Below are 20858 nucleotides of genomic sequence, written 5' to 3' on the forward strand. Positions count from 1 at the left end.
TTATAGGAGTCAAGATATCCCAAGAAGGCATCTGGGACTTCCTCTTCCACCACTGTCTAGATAGTATAACACATCTCCCCTAGGACATTCTCCTGAGGGCAACCCCAACTCAGGTGATCCTCCCTCCCACGCTTGTCCACTTCAAGGGTTGGGATCCAAAAGCGATGGCCCTCCCCAGGCCACCTGAATAGAGGATTCTCAGGGTCTACATGGGAGAACACCCCCAGGTTTCTCACACCACCATAAGATGCATTGTCCTTCCCCCATGATCAGCAGGCAGCTCCAGCAGATAGTTAATGCATGAGTTCTTTGACGCACCTAGCCTCCAGCCTACTGGATGGAGGGCAAATATCAATTGGGATGTTTATAAAAATTGTAGGGTGTTCTGACTGCGGGTTATGAAAGGCATTACGTATGCTAGCCAAAGCATTTGGGGCTTTTCTTAGGGCAATGTTAATAATGGGAAAGTGTGCAGTGCAACACTGCATTGCTCTCAGGTCAGGTGACTCTCATTTGGAGTGTAATGTTTGGTCCCCATTTTTTTTTTAAAAAATATTACACTTTTCTTTCTATGACCTTCCAAAGCATTCATCCATTCTAGTGCATATTAAGGAAAAGTTAAGTAAGACTAGCATTTCATTTTTAGAGGACCACTGTTAAAACGTTGATAGGATGAGCTCTATAAGTGCCAGCAGGAGATTTATGAAATTTCAAAAGTTTATGTAATAGTACATGGTAAGGTAAAGCACTCTTATGTAGCACACTTCTGCCAATAATGTTGGCCTCACTGCACATGTCTCTGTAAGAGAGAGGGGTGGGGGTGGTGTTAATAGGATAGATTAACAGATGTGTAGAAACCTGTGGTGTTGATAAGTTCTGCTTGGAAGTACCTGTTACCTATATGCCGATGTTGAAACTCAGTATTCTTGGGAGGGGAGTATATACCAGCAGGGTAGCCATAGGGGCAACCCTTTTGTTTCTGAAGCAGCAATTGTTTGGGTTGTTGATAGAAAAATAATAGGGCTGGGGTATGTTTAATATACTAGACCTGGTGTTTCATCTGATGGGGGTGAGTAGGTGTAACGTTGCAAGAGTTTAGAGGTAACAATTTATTTGGGGGAAGAGAGGGATGGGAGGAGGGGATGGGGTTAAAGTCTGGTCTCTTCCTTGATCTTGGTTATAGAGCCTTTCCTTGTTTTGATGGTTGGGGGGGGGGGGTCTGTTGGGTTGGTCTGAGAGTGTGGATTGCTTGCTAGACATGATGGACACCTTTACCCACTGACTACACATTGTGAGGTATCATAGGACAAGCTGTAAAGGGTCAAATACTTCAGTTGGCACACTTTGCTGTGGAACATATGGAGTTAACAACTTGCAGTGCTTGTCATACACAGTAATAAGGGCAATATGGAAAATTGCAAACAGACTAAACCTCAACCCCAACAAAACTGAATCGCTGCTCTGCAATCCATCTCATTCAAACACTACCCCAATCCTGTTGCCTGGCGAGATGGGCCCAGGACCAAAACAGTCCTCTATGATAAGGAATCTCAGAGCCACAATGGACAATGCTCTCACACTCGATCCACAGGTGAAAGCCCATTGTCCGGAATGGCTTTCTCCAACTTCGCATTCCGTGCCGCATCTTACCTTACCTAAATTCACCCACAGAACCATAGAAATGATATTGCTAGCACTTACAAGACAGGGCTATGGAAATAGGTTCTACCTCACACTGAGACTATCTCAAGAGAAAACTACAAAGAGTCCAAAATACAGTGGCCAGATTACTTCTCGGAATGAATTGGTTTGAGCACATTTCCACAGCACTATTCACACTTTATCTCTCTCTGTCTGTCTCTCTCACTCTCTGTCACCTCCTTTCTCCTACTCTCTCTTCTACTGTTCTACCCTATCTCTCCAGTCTTCATACACTCATCTCTCTCTCGCTACACTGTCCTCCTACTACTCACTCCTCACCTCCTGCTACTCTCTCCTCCTCTGACCTCCCCTTCTACACCTAACTCCTCTGTTTTTCACAAGGGCATAGTTATTAGAATCCACTGGCCATGGGTCACCTTCTTAGGCTCTAGAACTGTAGACACGGTGAAACACTTACCAGGTAGTTCCCAGTTTCCCTAGGGGATGACCAAAGTGATTACCAGCAGAAATGTCTCCCACCTGCCAGAGGCTTTTTCAGACAGAGGTTCTTACAACCCACCAGCCAAGGTTCATCCTCCTGGGCTTGGTTCCACTAAAAGCTTTGGTGTGCTCTACTTTAACACGTGCACTGCCATGCACCTCAGCGAGATCCAACTACAGGCTCTGGTGATGCTTCTTCTCCTTGGGTATCTCTGGCTATTGCCAGGCTCTCATCTATACCCACCCGCAGCAGACTTGCAAAACATGGCCTTTTCCTTCACTGACCTCTTGCATCCAGAGACTTGGGTTATTGAACCCAGTAGGCTCTTGGCAGAGGGTCTCCAAGACTGGTCTGCACTGCACAGCTATTCACCTACTTGCTCCTTCTTGCCTTTCCCTAGTCTAAACCAGCTATACAACCTTCCTTTCAAATGGCCTGATTGCCAGTCTACCTCTGGCTCTTTTTATGCTGTTGTGCTTCTCTTAAGTACCTCAATAAACCGTGTCTTTGTTTGAGTGGGTATTTCATTATCATCGGGGCTCTTAATGGGTCAGGATCTCCAAATTCTACTCCCTCCTTAGACGTTGTCTCCTCCTTTCTGATCGTTCTAATGTAGTGCCACTTTGTGCTACTCTCCCCTTTGTTAGTAGCATGATCAGAAGGGCTCTTTTGGGCCATGAGCTAGGAAGTAACCGCTGCCATCTTGGAGTAAGTTGGAGCTGATATGGAGACCTGCAGCTCTGCTGCGAGGTTGCCTGCACCTTCTGAGCAAATTACCTATTGGTTTTCCCTTACTCGCAAGCTCCACATGCTTCCTGATCTTTCTCTGATCTGCTGTTTTTTTGGCGAGACTGGACAGAAGAGCGTGAGTGGGTTCATGAACTGATTGCCTGCTCTGTGGTTTTCCCCTGCCTGTGTCCGCTCTCAAGCCTCCTGCTCACTCCTCTGACGACTTTTCTGGACTAACGTATAGACCCCTCAATTTGTTTCGCTCCTTTTCAGGATCATCTGAGGGAGGACATTTGTCTGGTTCCTCAATGTATTCCTTGATCATACAGTCTTCTTTCCATACTAACGTTAGAATGGAAAGATGATTGTATGACCCAGGAGTACATTCAGGAGTTGGAGAACAGTCCTCCTTAAGTTGATCATTGAAGGGATTGAAATTTGTTGAAGGGCTTTTTCATCTCCACGTTTCACTAAGAAGTGCTTGAAGGGTTAACTTTAAAATATATTTCTGAAGTTGACAAATCCATGAAAACTATGTTTCAAAGCACCATGAATGAAATGGTTCCCCCCCCCTAAAGCACTGTGTAGGGATTTTTGTTAGTTGCTTTTCCACCTGACTTTGCTACATATTTGGATTACCGAGACCAGTGTCCAGTCTTCATGAACCCCATGCACCTGAAGAGGTCTATATTTGTTCAAGAAGCATACTGGTGCCCTAGTCGGTATACTTTGTATATTTATTTTAATAGGCATGCTGCTGCAAGTAATGTATGCAACCTTTATTTCCACAGCTTCCGAGCAAAGTTTTCACCAAGAGAAGCACCGATCAATCAGCTCCATGGCAGTTCCAGCAAAGAGGAAGCTGAGAAGGAGCTCTCCTTCTTCTTCCCCGTGGAGAAAACTCTGGCTACCATCAAGCCTGATGCCCTGGAGGAGCACAGAGGTGAGGCTTGGAATGTAGGTGCAGGCTTGTGAGGAGAAAAGACTATCACAGTTAGTGCATGGGGCACAAGATCACAACTGAGCAGTTCATGAGACGACTGTCAAAGCTGGATTCTGGCACTGACTCCTCTGTTTCACACCTCAGGATGAGGGCAGTCTCAGGAAAAAATAAAAGGCCAAAGTGAATTGATACAAAAATATTATCTTGTTCCAACAGCATCCTCCTTTGGGATGAACGTATGTGTGTCCTCTTTGACAATAGTCATGTTACTCTTGTTTCCTCTCTTCTAAATGCTCTATATAAGCAGCACAAGAAATCATTAACTGTTACCTTCAATCTGATTCAGATACTCTTAGTCCACAGCTCTTCCTTGTTTACAATGGAATTTAGAACCCCAAACAAGTGACATCCTTCATGCACGAGGGGCTCTGCCCTATACTATTGTAAATGTAAAAAAAGAAAAGTCTCAATTCCTGATAGAGAGGAGCAAAGTGTTTGTTAGGTGGCGTGGCCAAGATGGCGGAGCGGTAAAACATCTCTCCCTGACCCGCTCCGACCGCCAGCCTGGCATGTGGTTCTTTCAGCAACACTAAGGTATGTCACTGTGAGGAAGTGACAGGGGAACACCAGCTAACCCCCCCCCCCCCCAGAGGCAGAGTCGGTATCGGGCAGACAGGGCCCCAGATGAGGGTGAGATGAGGGTGAAGTGCAGCTGGGGTTGCAGCGGCGAGCCATCAATCAAGATGGCGGTGGAGCAAAGGAGACCTGGCAGTGAGGGTCTCCCCTGCTGCTGAGTGCCTGCATCAAGGAGGGGGCCAGCCGGGCTGAAGGCTGTGGAGGAAGAGTGAGACAGCTGCTCCAGTGGAAGACTCAAGCGGCGTCCCAGAAGAGCCCGGGAGAAGCTGCTGTGACGCAGACACCTGTGGCAGCTAGCGAGGGAGCCCGCGCCTCCACACCCAGATCGGATTCAGTGAGGAGCGGACCCGAGGGCACCATCCATATCCCGCGGTGGAGGAGAGGAGGATGGAGCTGGCAGTGGACAGGGAGAGTTCCCTGGTGCTACGGGCCTGGAAGGCAGAGACCAGGTGAGCCCCCCTTATGACAGTCTTTGACAGCAGGTGCAGGAAATATGATCTGAGGCACGAACACTGCCACATACCTCCCACGCAAGCTGGTTCTAAAATCTGAGCCCCATTTGGAAAAACTCTTTTGGTTACAACAGGAGAAGCCTCATATAGGAGCAACCCCACCTCTGGATGGTGAGGATCCCAGGCCTAGATCAGTTGTACAAGAAAGAGGCCTTAGATCAGAGGTATGCATCCCGGAGGGGGCACGAGTGCCCAGCATGAAATGAAAAAAAGAAATCTTTTATTTTTATTTTTTAGATTGGAGGATATGGGCAGGGGAGGCTCACATAGTTGGACTGGACCATAAAACTGTTTCATGCACCAATTAAAAAGTGGTCCACAGTTGCAAATGGATAGTCATTCCTTTAGTCACAGACTGTTTGAAAAGTACCCAAGGGGATGTTAATTGTCAAAATGTAAGCAAATTGTGATATTTAAAGAATATTTATTCAGAAACAATGATCAAAACTACTAGCTGCATAGTGAAGTAACTCATCAAACTTGCCCACATTGGACAAAATTTTGACTGGTCTGCACTAGCATTTGCATTTTTGGTATGGACATTGTCCTATTGCCCTATAGGCTAGTCCGAGCCTGGCGGCTCATCCGTAGAGGGTCAGGAGGTGTCCGCCCAGTGGCCCCCTCACCCATTATGGAGGAGCAGAGGAGCCAGCCCAGTGAAACACTGTACACTCCCTCAGCTGCTTCTTCCAGCTGAGGGAGTGCTCCTGGGCTAGCTGAACTGTCAAAGAGAAACAATGTTTCCCTTTGACAGTTCAGTTCCCCCGCCGCACATGCTCACTGAGCCATGCAGCGCTGGGGGCGTTTTGCTTCACCAGCCTTGCATAGCTCTTTGGAAATGCTGGCGGGGGCACTGCATGTCTTTATGTGTGAGGGGGAGCTCCTACGCCTCCTCGCACATATGGACAGAGCAACCTTGAGCAGGGCATTTCAGCACCCACGCGCAGGCCCCTGCAGAAGGTACGTTTAGGTTAATTAATTTTTATTAAATATGTTTATGGATCAGTGTATGCTTGTGTTATGAGTGAGTGTATGGTGATGAGTGCTGTTATGAATCATAGAATGATTGCTGTGTGAATGTGTGTTTGTTTTGATCCGCTGAGCTGATTTTGCCGAGTGGGGGGAAGAGGAGGGAAGGAGGGTTGTACAAAAAAGGCATTTAAAAAAGGCCTTTGTTGCACAATCCCCCTACCCACCTGCCAAAATCAGCTCTCCTTTTGAGGCGCTGTGGAGCCCAGGGGACAGGATGGTATTTTGTTTGTACTGGATATCTATCATAGATGTCCAGTCAAAAGTACCTTGCTTTTCCCCTTGGCCCCCCAGCGCCAACTGCAAACTGTTTGGCTTTTTACCCATTTTTTTAAAAGTATATTCTAAAATGCAACATTTTAACCCATTCTTTTTTTTTTTATTAACAGGCGGAAAACCCCCCACAAACCCCCTTTGATTGGTTCGCACTCCCTCGCTGCGCCCGGTCGCTTTGGCATTTTTGTGGGAAATATTTATGCCCCTCCACTTAAAAAATTCACCAGCTCCGTCTGGGCCCTCGGACTGTGTTGGGAACAGGGTGGGGAGAGCCCAGGGACTGTGGTGGGAGCAGGATGGGTGGGAGCACTGGGATAGTGGTGGGAGCAGAGTGGGGAGAGCCCAGGGTCTATGATGGGGTGGGGAGAGCCCAGGGACTGGGTAGGAGTGGGGATGAGGGAGCCCAGCGACGGTGATGGGAGCAGGTGCGGGAGCGCAGGGACTATACTGGGAGTAGGGTGCAGTGACGGCACGCAATAGTTCATAGCCATTTGTACACACTATTTTTGGGGGGGGGCAGGCCTGCCCAAATTTTGCTTGGGGGGGGCCAGGCTAAAAGAGTTTGAAGACCACTGCCTTAGATGAATACACCCGGGGGTGCCGATACCCACGGGGTTCAGAAGCAAGCCATTGCATGCCGGAGGAGGTGAAGGTGGCCTGTGAAGCTGGGGGCAACCACTGTTGGGGGCCTCAAAGGGAAAGGTGCTGCTAGATGCATGGAGAAGCTCCGGCAGAGAACAAGCTTAGGCACCGGCCAGCAGAGTGTCATACTTCTTGATTCATTACCCTGCTTGTGTGGACTCTGGGTAGCGGAGGGTAGGAAGGTGACCATCTAAATTCGAAGTTAAGTGAGCCGGACCTGGAACTGCTGGAGGGGCGAAGCAAACACCTACGAAGCACCCGGCAGTTGAGGAGGAAACCAAATGAGGGTGCCCATGGAAGTTTGGGAGGCTATGCCACAGGGGCAAGTTAGAGACTCCTTCATGTGAGACTGCCCCAACCAGGAGAGATGGGGGACCAACCTATTTTTTTACAGTCCGGTGAGAGCTTGAGAGGGGAGGTATTTGCGGAGGAATAGATGAAGGTATTTTGGACCCAGGCCCCAGAAAGCCTTGTGGACAATGCAGAGGGTTTTGAATTTACTCCTTGCATCCACTGGGAGCCAATGGAGAGATTTCAGAGCTGAAGAGATACGATCCCAGGGCTTGAGGCTAAGGATAACTCTTGCAGTCCTGTTCTGGATTAGTTGCAGAGGGTGGAGAGTAGAGGCAGGTAGATTTAGAAAGAGGCTGTTACAATAGTCCAACCTAGAGAGAACCAGAGCTTGGGATACCATGAGCTTCTGGGGGAAGGAGAGGAAAGGCAGAGTACCTCTGAGGAGGTGCAGTAGGAAGTTTGACTTTTTAGAGACATCAGAGATGTGGGTGGAGAAGGAAAGTGTGGAGTCAAAGATGACCCAGAGGTTCTTAGCCTCGCAGGTGGGGGTAGGAGGAGGGCCAAGGGAGGCCGGTCAGAGAGTGAGGGGAAAGGATGGTGAAGGTGTGCCGAAGAGGAGGATGTCTGTCTCGCTGGCATTCAGACAAAGATCATTGGCGGCACACCAATCTTGAATGGCAGTTAGGCAATCAGAGATAAGAGAGGGAGAGGAGGGGGCAGAGGGCAGCCTGAAAATGAGTTGTGTCGTCAGCATAGCACTGGAAATTTGAGAAGAAAATAGCAATGCAGTGAGTGAGAGTTGCCAGGTATTGGTTGAAAGCCAGGGCGAGAGGTTAGACCCCTGGGGAACACCACAGGTAGAGAGGGAGATAGATGATAGCAAGGCCTCAAGTTGGACCTGGGAGGGTCGATCAAAGAGGAAAGAGGTCAGCCAGGCCATAGCCTGATCAGTGATACCGAGGTTACCATGGAGACGGTTGAGCAGGATGGTATGGTTGACTGTGTTGAAGGCAGAAGAGAGATCGAGTAGGATGAAGACAGAGGGAATGTTAGCGTCAAGGCTGGAGAGCAGATCTTCACAGATGTTCAGGAGAGCAGTTTCCATGCTTCTGGCAGCTCTGAAGCCAGACTGGTGGTCATGGAGACAGCCAACAGAATCAGAATGAAGGTTAAGCTGAGAGATGGCCAGCTTTTCCAGGAGTTTGCCCAGAAAGGAAGTAATGGAAGTTGGGCGATAGTTAGCCGGACAAGAAGGATCAGCTGTGGGTTTCTTGAGAAGAGGATGCACAAGGGAGTGCTTCAGAGGGGAGGGGAAGGATCCTGAGGCAAAGGAGTGGTTGAAATAATTGGCAAGGGCCGGAGCGAGTGTGTCAATGTGGTTCTTGATGGTTCTAGAGGAACAGGGATGAACCTGTTTTGACGAGGCTTTCATAGATCGGACTTGTCTAGCAACCTCATCAGGGGAGAAAAGAGGAAAGGACGAGAAGGAGGGTGGGGGGTGGCTGAAGGAGGGTCAGCAAGCACAGACGTATAGGGGAAAGGAGGGGCAGGGGACGAGAGGCTGGACAGGATGTCCTGGGTTTTGGAGATAAAGTGAGAGGCAAATAGATAGATGGTAGTCACAGTAAGAGAATGGGTAGGAGAGAGAGAGCCCAAAGACAAGGCATTCAAAAGAGGATTAGGTCTGAGTGGGAATGATAGAGGCAGGAATCCACTCAGGAAAGATCAGGGCTATCCCCCCACCGGAACGGGAGGATCTGGGTGCAGAGAGGATATTGTAGCCATCAAGGAGGAGAGTGTCGAAGCTTGTGACAGAGCTGGCCGTGAACCATGTCTCAGTAAGACCAAGGACATCAAGCTCTAGTTCTTCAAGGAGGTGGCAGATGTCAGAGGAGTGTTTGACAGTAGAGCGAGAGTTGAGAGTGGCAATATGAAGAAGGTTGCCAGCCTTAAAGACCTTCTGGTGAGGGGTACAGATCAGAGGTACACCCTGCAGAGGAGAAAGAACCCTAGGAGAGGCAGAGGAGGAGGAGAGAGTGGGCAAGGTAGCCAAGGGGGGAGAGGAGCGGACAGCAGGAGATGAGAGGAAATTGATGAGGTGAGGGAAGCGCATATCAAAGAGGAGGAGATTGGCCTGAGGACCTTGGACCATGACAGTGCCATTAAGGTAGATATTAATGATGACTTTAGAGGAGTCGAAGGAAGACATGAGAACTTCCCAGGGAGTGCCACCATTAATGGGAGAGGAGGAGATAGGACAGAGCACAGAGATCATATGAAGAGTCCATAGATCTGGCGAAGGAATGACAAAGAGGATGTCAGTGAGGGTCTGTCTAGACGAAGCATTGGAGTAGGTGCCGGCGATAGGAAGACCAAGGTTAGAAGCCAAGATATCCTTTTTGAACTTCTTCCTGCCAGACTTAGTGAAAAGGGAAGGATAGTCAATGGAGAAGCAGTTGGAAAAGATAGGAGAAACAGAAAGCTCCATGGGGGTGGAAGCGAGGAGAGGATGGAGAAGCTGGGCAGGGCTAAGGCAGGAAGGTGTGGGACAAAAGAGTGGTGAGGTCACTGGGCTGGCAAGTTACAGAGAAGCAACAGTATACAAGCAAAATACAGAGAATTTAGCAATGGGCAGCAATATTTGACTTTCATGCAAAAAGCAAAAACAGCAACCTTTGACTTTCTAGCAAAAATGAAAAACAGCAAGATCTGACTTCTAGCAAAAAAAACAGCAACCTTTGACTTTCTAGCAAAAAGCAAAAACAGCAAGATCTGACTTTCTAGCAAAAAGCAAAAACAGCAAGATTTGACTTTCCAATCAGGGATTCAGATGTTAGCAAAGGTTTTTAAGAAGCACTGCGCATCAGAATGACAACATGGGAGAAACAGAGTAGATGGACATGCTCAGGGAGGACCTGGCCGAGGGCATACAGGAGATCAAGAGGGACATCAGCAAGATAGAAGAGAGGGTGGATACAAATGAAAGGTCGCTCCAGGACTTGGCGAGAGGACGCAAGAAAGACGTACTCCCTTCTGGACACACTGGTGACGGCTACGCATAACTTGGAACTCCAGGTCGAAGATCTGGAAAACAGATCCAGGCGGTCGAACATCAGCATTAAGGCTCTCCCAGAAAGTACCTTGGACCAGAACCTGCCCCAAGTCGTCAAGAGCATCTTTGCGGACCGAGTGGATGTGCCAAGTGTGGCCGACACGGTCTTCGATAGAATACATAGGGTAGGTCCCAGAAGATCTGATCTAGGCTCGAGGCCTAGGGATATCCTGGTGGCACTCCACAGTTAAACAATGAAGGAACAAATCCTCTCGAGCGCACAGAAGGCTGGCCAGATCACGTATAATGGGGCGGAGATATTGTTGCATCAGGACCTTGCTCAAGTAACCTTAATCAAGCATAGAAGAATGGGTCCGGTACTGTCCTGTACTGATATTCGGTATAGGTGGCTTCATCCCTTTGCCCTGTCATTCGAATGGAATGGTAAGTCTCAGAAAATCACTACATGTGATCAGGGCCTCGCCCTCTTGGGATTGGAGGAGGCAGCTCCATCGTCATCTACTCCGGCCTCGCCCCAGCAGGCCGATCGCAAACCCTGGGAATGGTCCACTGCCCGATCTAAAAAATGAAGGAAAAAACGCCACCCATCCCCTCCTGAAAGGCCTGCTGCCAAGGAAGGATCTGGACACTTAGAGCTGAAGGCTCCATCATCGGGTGTGTTGACCTGCAAGGAGGGTGATGGTCTGATACAGAGACATACGCCTGGGGAGGGCGCAGTAGCATATCAACCGAGCTGCAAGGTCATGGCTGATCATTATCTGCTACAAGAGGGTCCGGGGGGAGGAGGGGAGCTCGTATCTTGGAATGGGATTGGGTGATCCCACGTTGGAACAGTTGGGCAGATTTTTGAGGGTCGGCTCTCGAGGTTTTTATTCGAGGGGGGGCCATGGTCAGTTGCTCCTCCCCGCCAAGGGGAAGGGAAGAGGGAAGGGGAGAGTCCGGGGGAATAGGAGGTGCCCCAGGGAGGAGGAAATGTACCTGCTGAGCGACAGGGTGTATCCAATCCAAATCTTACGAGCGCAATATGGCTTGCACAGGGGTGATAAAGATCCTTTCCATCAATGTGAACTCCCTGATTAAGCGCAAGAAATTAGAGCGCTATATCAGACGCGAAAAGCCCGACATCCTCGCGCTAAACAAGACAGGCCGGCCCGGTCGTACAGCAGTACCATCTTAGCCACAGTCATTCGAACATGGGATGAGGCGGTTCAGCAGGCCCATCTAACAACCCATCCAACACCTTATTCCCTGTTATTCGGTAACCCGCAATTCTCGCCGGGTCATAACTCGACTGCATTTCAAGCTTGGTAACAGGGGGGGGTTGCAGGATGTTAAGGGACATGTCTGTGGAGGGCCAATTAAAGCAGTTTGAACAATGCAAGGTGGATTTTGCACTGGGCGAAACAGAAAGGTTCCGATACTTTCAAATTAGGCACTGGCTTACCCATCCCACCGTAACGCAAGCTTCAAACCGGCAATTGACCGTGTTTGAGAGTTATCTTAATAAGGAATCGTGAGACAAGCACCTGATAGCAGCGTTATATAGGCACATGAAGGAGGGGCAGGATCCACCACCAAGACCCTACATGAAGAAATGGGAGACCACCACTGGCTCCACGAAAGGGGAGAAAGACTGGACTTGGATATGGGGTCAGATACCTAGGTTAACATGATCCCTCCAGATAAGGGAAATGTGGATGAAGCTGATTACGCAGTGGCACATGACCCCCTCCAAACTCCATAGAATGTATCCAGGAACTTCCCCCCTCTGTTGGAGGGAATGCGGGGCGGTGGGTACATGGGAACATATATGGTGGGGATGTGCAAGATTAGAGAAAGACTGGGCAGGGATCCTGGAGGCGATCAATCAGGTGTTGGATATTAATTACAGGGGCAACAGGGGCCTGGCTCTGTTGGGATTGGGAGGGGCGTTGTCCTCTATTAAGTGTAGGGCAAGCTGCAAGCTTGATGTAATAATGATGATGGCCGCAGCAATGGTTCTGGCCAGAAGATGGGAAACAAGGGACCCTCCACAGGATCACAAATGGGCGGCGAAAATGTGGAGCCTCTTAGCACTTTAGTGGCTTACGTACTCTATCCAAGGCGACTACCTAAGATTCATCACAGACTGGTCAGGCTTATTGAAATATTTGCTGGACGGAGCAAGACAATCGTGGTGCCCGCGGAGCATGAGGCTCTTGGGCATAGTAGACCTGGCAGACTCCTCGGAGATTGTATTCTCATGAAAGGCTAACAATCACTCTGATAGGGTCGGACTCTAGCAATGCACCATGAGGTTGGGCATGTGATTTGTACATCAGGAAGAAAGGCACAAATCAGGCTACTCTCGAACCATGGGGAGCAGTGGGGGGAGGAAGGAAGGGGAGTTTTGAGTTACTATTGTTTTTACTGTTTATGAAAATGCCAATAAAAATTAACATTAAAAAAAAGAATTATGGGGGGGGAAAAAGGACTATGGACTAAGTACCCTTGTATCTACAGAGAGTAAAGTTTTCGGAAGAATTAATACATTCACTGATTGTTGTCTGGCAGACACGTGGTTCACAGTTTTTACCCTTGAGTTAGAGTGACAAGTGCAGATAAATAAGGTGCATGCTCTTGCAGTCAGTTCCAGCTCACCTGGAGTGCTCATTAGTTTGGATGGTTACGGGAGAGACAACCATGAAGCAACCAGGTGGTTACCTCCATTCTTGTAATATTACCTCGTGGAGCTCTGGCTAATCACAGAATCCCTGCACTACACCCGGTGTGGGGACAGGACCAAACAGAAACCATCAATCCCTAAACCTGAAGGAATGGCCCAGGAACATGTTCCATGTCTTAGGCTATTAAGCAACAACTTAAGCAGGGAGGCAGATTTTAAAAGGGGGACATCCCAGAAAAGAGGGGTGGGAGTTTGAAGATATGATGGAAAGGTGAAACAGGAGGAAGGAAGGAGGTGTCAGAAGAAAGAGGCAGAGAAGGGCAAGATCAGGTGTATGAAGGAAGGAGATTAGGAAAGAGAGATGCACAAGTTGTAGAAGGGCAACACGAGAAAAACAAATAGACGAGGTCCCATCCATCTAATCCAGAATAGGGATGTAAGACTTATCCCTGGCCTCAAGCCCAGGCAACATATCTATCTAGCCCTAAAATCTCTCCACTGGCTCCCGGTGACTGCAAGGATCAAGTTCAAGACCCTTTGCGTCATCCACAAGGCTTTCTGGGGCCTGGGATCACGCTATCTCCAACGTTCACTCCCTAAACAATCCCCTTCTAGAGCCCTCCGCTCCTCTAACTCTAACTCTTTGGTTGTCAAACGATTCTTCAAGCAGAGAGTGGGGGGCAGGTCTCTCTCCTCGGCAGGTGCCTCCATTTAAGTTCCAGAAACTGCTCAAACTCTGCTTTTCTCTAACACCCCACTGCCGCTGAGATCGGTGGCCTGGTCCTCATGAATCTTGCAGGATATCAGGCCCTTCTACCCAGTCGACCAGCACCTCCCCCCACTGCACTGCCCCTGCAGGCCCCTGCTTGGCAATTCTACATCCCACCCTTGGGAGTCACCTGCACTAGCACTTAGTCTGAGGCCTCCTCCTAAAAAATGGAACAATATAGGGTTGCAACCTTGTAACCTCCATTTGGAGGTACAAGAAGCTCATCCTTCCATTACTTCAGAAATAAGTATTAAATAATTCCCAGTGGGCACATTCTCTTGTGTTTATTACCCACAGCTGGTAGCTGGGGGTAAATCAGGGAACACCCCATCCCCCTCCTCTGGCAAACCTGTAGTTTGCTTGTCCAGGAAAAGTGCCGGTTACTGTATTACTGGCACTTTTCCCAGCATTTTTCCCAGACCGGCAAACCTGTAATGAGGGCCTATGTCTATAGATCAGAAGGGATAACCTTGCCTACCACCAAGGGAACTTTAAAGGACATTGTTGTGTTCCTGAGTCTCAGGAGACTAAGTCTGGGAAACTGTCAGAGACATATTGGAGAGTCAAGATCCCAGGAGGTGAAGACCAAGGGATCTGTAAAGGACGGTGTCCTGTCTTGCAAAGTGCCATCTGGATCACAAACTGGCAGGGAACCTGAATAACAAGGGCCAGGGACCTGAAATCATATTGAAACTGAACTTTGTTAATAGTTCTTACACTCACTTCAAGATGGCCGCTGTGGAGGGAGGAAGTGCTTGAGCTGAGCTCCGTCTCCCCTCCTGCGCCACTGCAGCAACCTGACAAAATGCAGAACTCCCGAACAAAATAATTTGAGAAACGAGCCCTTGAATTAGTCGCCAGAGCTCCCACTGCAGACAAGAGAGAAACGGCACCCCCAGCACCGAAGACCGGACGGAAGGAGGACACAGTGCGGCACGGGAGGTCTTCCCGCCGAGCCAAAAAAAAAAAAACAAAGACGGCGGAGGAGCCAAGAACTGATCCGGAGAAGAGGGGAGCCCCCCCCCATGCCGCAGGATTGGCAACCCTCCCAGGGGAAGCAGACCCGGCAGGGGGGGTAACTAGGGGGGACGGGACACATACCCGACGCGCCCCGCACCGGAGAATCACTTTGGGTGGCCCCGCAGAGTGAAGAAAACACCCACCGAGGCCGAACAGAACTGACCTCGGGCAGCCAAAGAGCCAGACATAAAAGGTGAGCCCCTGCCTGGTCCAGAGAAGGGAAAGCTGAGAAGAGCGAGCGGCCCCACCCCGGACCGCAGAGCAGACGCAGGGCACACGGGAGCACACACGGGACGAGCCCGGCGGCAGCTCCACGCGGCACCACAGAGACAGCCACCCAAGCGTGCAACTTGCAGGGAGGGGGTGAGAGGTCCACAAGGAACATTAAGAAGCACCGGTGCCGGGGCCCGCGATCGCGATTGAATCGAACCGCCCCTCCCCCACCCACAGCACTCCACATACTCTGGAGAAGGGCATCATAATCACACGAACCGTGCTGCAGGCGAGGGAGACATAGTCTGCACACAGAGAGGGGGCGAGTGATCTCCTCAACAGCACTTAAGGACACAGCCACGATCAGAAGGGGCCCCCCTCAGCCCCCTCCTGGGGCAGAACCAGGACAGGAGAGGACCCACACAACTTTGCCGGCATCACTTATTTTGGGGCAATCAGCAGGAGATCCCGGATAAGGAGTACACCCAGTGTTCTGGATAGACAGCACACAGAGAAAACCCGGAGAGGCCTGAGACGGGACACTACTCAGCAAGTACCAAACTTCACTGGGCGCGAACACGCATAGGGCCAAATGTCAAAAGATAGAGGGAAGCAAGGACAAACAAATCCATTGACCCAACAACAGAAGCAAGACAAGCACTTGGTCCGCCTCTGGGGGGGGGGGATAAGGGGACCCCAGACAAAGCAAAAATACACAAAGAACTAAAAGGCGGCATGGAAATAGATACCCCCCCACGAAGAGATGGCCATGAAGGAAGATCTAAAGACGTGGTTCGGCGAGTTTCAGGCACAATTCATGGACTCAATGAACTTGCATCTGGATGCTATGAAGAAGGAATTTAAATCAGCGATGCAGGAACTAAAAACAGACGTTGCAGGACTAGGAAAGAACAGACACCCTAGAGAAAATTGTACAGAACATGGAGGAAGAGACGCAACAAGTGGCAGAAACGCAGGAACAACTGGCCCGCCTAACGCACAACCTGGAGATCCAGTGCGAAGACTTGGAAAATAGATCACAAAGGTCAAATATCAGGATACAAAATATGCCAGAGACGGTGGAGGATAAAGACCTCAAAATGGCTGTGGAACAAGTATTCAAAGACATCCTCGACCAGGTGGAGGAAGAAGAAGTACCGATTGATCGAATACACAGGGTGGGGATGAGGTTGTCGATGGCCCCAGGCGACCGCCCGAGAGATGTGCTGGTGGCCCTCACGAGATACACACAAAAGGAACAGATCCTAAGAAAGGCCAGAGCAACGGACCATATCTGAATGAATGGGGCGGATGTACAATTGTATCAGGATATAGCACTGACAATGCTCCAGAAAAGAAGAGACATGGCCCAGATAACAAAAGATCTAGCCTCGCGCCAAATCAGATACAAGTGGACATTCCCATTTGGTGGTCTACTGTTCAAAAGGGAGGGATCGCAAAAAAGAATAACCTCCAGAGAAGAAGGTCAGACACTGTTAAATCTACAGGATGAAGACTCCCCGCAGGCAAGCGGCACAGACCCCTTTTGCGAGAAAGAGCCGTGGAGAATGGAAAACGATAAATAGGAGGATGAGGCGCCCTAGCAAAAGGAAATAAAGATCAGTGGTGTTCTGAGAAAGCAGGAGCAGAAACACGACATAGCTGCATACAAGGAGACTGGACAGCGACAGCAGAAAACCGAGAGTTCAAGAAACAGGTGCCGGGAGGGGAGGGGGTAAAGACCCGGTAGCCACTGAAGTCTTGTGGAAGGGTTTAGGATTCCCTTCAAAGTTATCCCTGAGAGCGTTTGAAGGCGTGAAGCAGACGGCGATACGCCTGAGCGACAGTAGAGAATCATTTTTCAGGCCCTCCCCATAAGACCCCCCCCAGGCTTTCTTCAAGGCACTTAGGAAGGTGGTCTCAAAATACGTCTGGCAGAACAAAACCCCTAGAGCCTCAAATACGGTCCTGACAGCACGTGGAAGGGAGAGGGGATGTGCCATGCCACACTTTAAGAAATACTACAAAGCGGCCCAGCTCTGGGTACTGAGGGAATGGATCTCGGAACAGGGGGAGAAAATCTGGGAGAGGCAGGATAGGGCGGTAGCAACAACCTCCACTAGGCATCTGTTATGGATCAATAGACGATTCCGACATGTTAACACGAACATTAGAGAAATATTGAAGACAACACTGGGGGTGTGGGACGCCGCTACGAAAAATGAAACCTTAACTAAAGATCCCGCCCCGTTCATGCCACTGTTTGGTAATCCAGAATTCCCCCTGGGAATGGGAAAGGGAACTTTCCGAAAATGGGAAGAGGCGGGGTGCAAAATGGTGGGAGATATGCAACAAGACCAACAGATAAGGTCATTCGAGAACTGCAGGGCACTATTGAACTTAACATCGAAAGACCAATATAAATACAAGCAACTACATCACTGATTGAGTACTCCCCGCATAAAAGAAGCTATGTCTAGGGATTTGACCCCCTTTGAAACCTATATCATGACGCATACAGGCACCCGCAAATTTGTCTCCACAACATACAAATTTATAAATGCACAAACTGAACCAACCACATGGCAATACATGAAGAGGTGGGAGAAAACCCTGGGCTACACACTCCCCAGGGACCGGTGGGAATACATATGGAGCCTGATGCCAAAATTAACGAGAGCCATCCAAACCAGAGAAATGTGGGTGAAGATAATGATACAATGGCACTATACCCTGGAGAAACTACATTAGATGTTTGCTAACTACCCAAACAAATGCTAGAGGGAATGTGGCGGGAAGGGAGACTGGCGACATATACAGTGGGAATGCCCGAAGATTAGCCCATACTGGGGAGAGATTAAGAACCAAATGCATGGAATGTTCCCGGGGACAGAACACCTGGGAGAAGAAATATGGCTAGGGAGCCTATGGGATCCCAGGGATAAAGTTCTAAATACCACACAGAAGAGAAACTTTATGGGCCTCCTAATAGGGGCATGGTTGGAAATCGCACACAACTGGAAACACAAATCCCCTCCACTGGCAGTAGATTGGACGTGAAGGGTATGGACACATTTGGCCATGGAACTATTAACCTACAACATCCAAGGGGATCATGGAAAGTTTAGAAATGATTGGGGATTAGTATTGGAGTTCCTTCAATCGGACTATAAAGAACAATGGTGTCCACACAAAATTAGGATATTGGATTTATTTACGTCAAAGGAGAAATGAACTTCCTAGAGAAGACTTGCACGGATAGAGACTTCTCGGTCAGGGGAGGTGGGGGGAAGTTATTAATATGTTATGGTTGAAGATTTATATGTAATGATCTTGATACATTGCATTGAAAATAATAAAAACATGTTTTTTAAAAAAATAATAGTGCTTACACTATTAAGGATACCCCATTTGAATTCCTTGTTATTCCCCCACCAGTATTTTCATTACAATAAATCATGTTTGCACAAAAGTGACTCTTCAGGCTTTTGCTAATTCTTCACTATGTGACACGAACAAAACATTTATTTTCTTCAAAATGCAAAAATCTAAATCTAAAAGACATTCACTTTCTTCCGTTTCCTTTGCCAAGCAAAACTTGTGCAGAACCCCACATATGGTACCTGATTCAGTCCCGTCACCATTCTCTCAATCTCCTCTGGCCATACCTACCTCCCCAAACCAACCACATCAAGTCACCCCATCCTTTGTAAACATCTCCAGAGCATGTGTGATTCTTAATTAAACAACAATAACAACTTGCACTCTCTCTTCTTGTTAATTTGGATATAGCATTTCCTTTCCCTCTCCTGTTTTCTTTAAGCTCCAAGTCTCCTTCTCACACCCTTAATTTTACTCCACACAGTGATTGAGAGGAGAACAAGCAAAATGTGTGCAGACTGTTATAAGGGATGTGTTCAGAAGGTGAACCAGTTACACTAGCAGGCAGACGAGTTTATCCATGGACAGTGTTTTCTTCCAGAGACAATGGCCCATTAGCACAAATGCACTCTGTTGTTCTTAAAATATGATTGATGAAAGTTTCCCCATTACGCTTTATAAAGCAGGTCAATGCTTGCCATAATTTTAATGTTTCTTGTTGCTTTGTGTAATTGAAACACTGGCAGGCCCAGCAACAGAAAGAGTGAAGCAAATCGGGTTAGACAATGAGGTGTAAATTAATTTAGATCCAAGGTGGCCACTACTATTTCTGGCACAGATTGAAGGTCTACATTATACTACTGAAGGTTTTAGGGAAGGACATAGAAGCTGAATTTTTTGGAGCCTGAAAAGCCACCACAATTCCCATTATCCCCACAATTCCTCTACCTCTCATCACCATTCTTAGTAGATTTTTAATGGCACTTGGCATCCGACCACTACAGTAATCTGCCGTAAAGCGATTTTCTGCCATAGCATCAGAGTTCTTCATCCTTATCCTAGGTCCCCATGCTGTTCTCACTTGTAGGATTCCTTTGTGAAACATAATATAAATGGGTAAAGTGTACTTGTGTGTCTTGTTCTATTACAGATGAAATCATGGAGGAAGTCCAAGGTGCTGGATTTACCATCTCACAGATTAAGGAGACTTGTCTGGACCGAGAAATGGCAGAGGAATTTTACAAAGAGCACAGGGGCAAACCCTTTTTTGAACAACTTGTTAACTATATGTGCCAGTAAGTACAACATTAATAGGCCAAACAACCCTATGTGGTTTTAGTATAAAAACTACATTTTAACTTTCAGACTTGCTGCGCTTGGACATCATTAATTTCTTTTAATCCAAGTCTCACAGTTATACTGGTTTATGTGGCAAAGTTGAAATGTGTTTTTTTTTCCAAAACTCCATACCTCATGAATAAATTCCTTATCCCTCTCAGCCCAAGCTGTCTTGCACTGAGCACACATTTTAGGTATTCCTAACTCCGTTGCAATACTGTTTGGCCTCTTTAGATGCAGGAAGGCTCCTATCTCGCCATAAAGAAGTAATCATACCCTCAGTGCTTCAGTAGCTACACCTGCAATGCTTGCGAGAAGAAAGAATCTGTTTGCGATCCTCAGATGGAGGGTGAATGCCCCTGTTTCATTTTCATTCATTCTTTTTTCGTTTAACCTTCAGATTCACCTCCATTTAAAGGAGTAATTTCCCTCTCTACAAAGATCCATACAAATAAGAAACTGATGAAATGGTCATGGAGGACCTCCTCTGACATCCTCATCTATGTCTCTATCTAGACGTGGGGCACATTTGTTTACGAATTATCCCATAATCTTTTTTTATGGGTCTATTTGAATCATGTACAACCATTTTGAGACAGGAGCTAACAATGCCTACAACATTGACATGTTTGTTTACATCTCTTTTTAACAGGGGGCCCTGCCTTATGATGATTCTCAGCAAAGAGAATGCTGTGCAGGAGTGGCGGGGGCTTATGGGACCGGCCGATCCAGAGATGGCACAAAACACTGCTCCAGATTCACTGCGGAGCAGGTTTGCCAAGAGCATTCTACAGAATGGGTTGCACGGGGCCTCTACTCAGGACCATGCATTGGAGAAAATAAAGTTCATCTTTGGAGATATTGATCTAGAACATGACACCATTGCAGACATTGACCTTCAAAAAGAGAATTTGGCTAACTCTGATCTAGAACATGAGACCATTGGAGACAATCACCAAGAACAGGAGACCACTGCTAGAGGTAAGGGATTTAAAATCACAGTGTAAAGGCATACAAGAAGAACAATTAGCGCTTCCTGTATTTATGTCTAGTAATCCCTCTGATCATTTGTATAGCACAATTAATGAAAAACTATAGGCAAAGAAAGAAGATTAAAAAGTTAAGAATTCTGATCATTATGTAAAACAAACCAAATGTCTAATGGATACTATTTTCTCTGCATATTCCTTATATT

General features: G+C 48.0%; 1 protein-coding gene across 6 annotated transcripts in view; it reads left to right on the top strand.

The window, feature by feature from the left end:
• Window positions 1-20858, top strand: part of NME9 (NME/NM23 family member 9) — an 808977-nt gene that overhangs the window by 663383 nt on the left and 124736 nt on the right. For all 6 annotated transcript variants that reach the window (XM_069615815.1, XM_069615818.1, XM_069615816.1 and 3 more), the window contains 3 exons: window positions 3664-3815; window positions 19476-19620; window positions 20316-20644. In XM_069615815.1, coding sequence (XP_069471916.1) covers window positions 3664-3815; window positions 19476-19620; window positions 20316-20644 — 626 coding nt within the window. The remainder of the gene's footprint in view (window positions 1-3663; window positions 3816-19475; window positions 19621-20315; window positions 20645-20858) is intronic.

This window comes from Ambystoma mexicanum, chromosome 9 (genome assembly GCF_040938575.1).
Source record: "Ambystoma mexicanum isolate Mex_15411 chromosome 9, UKY_AmexF1_1, whole genome shotgun sequence".
NCBI lineage: Eukaryota > Metazoa > Chordata > Amphibia > Caudata > Ambystomatidae > Ambystoma > Ambystoma mexicanum.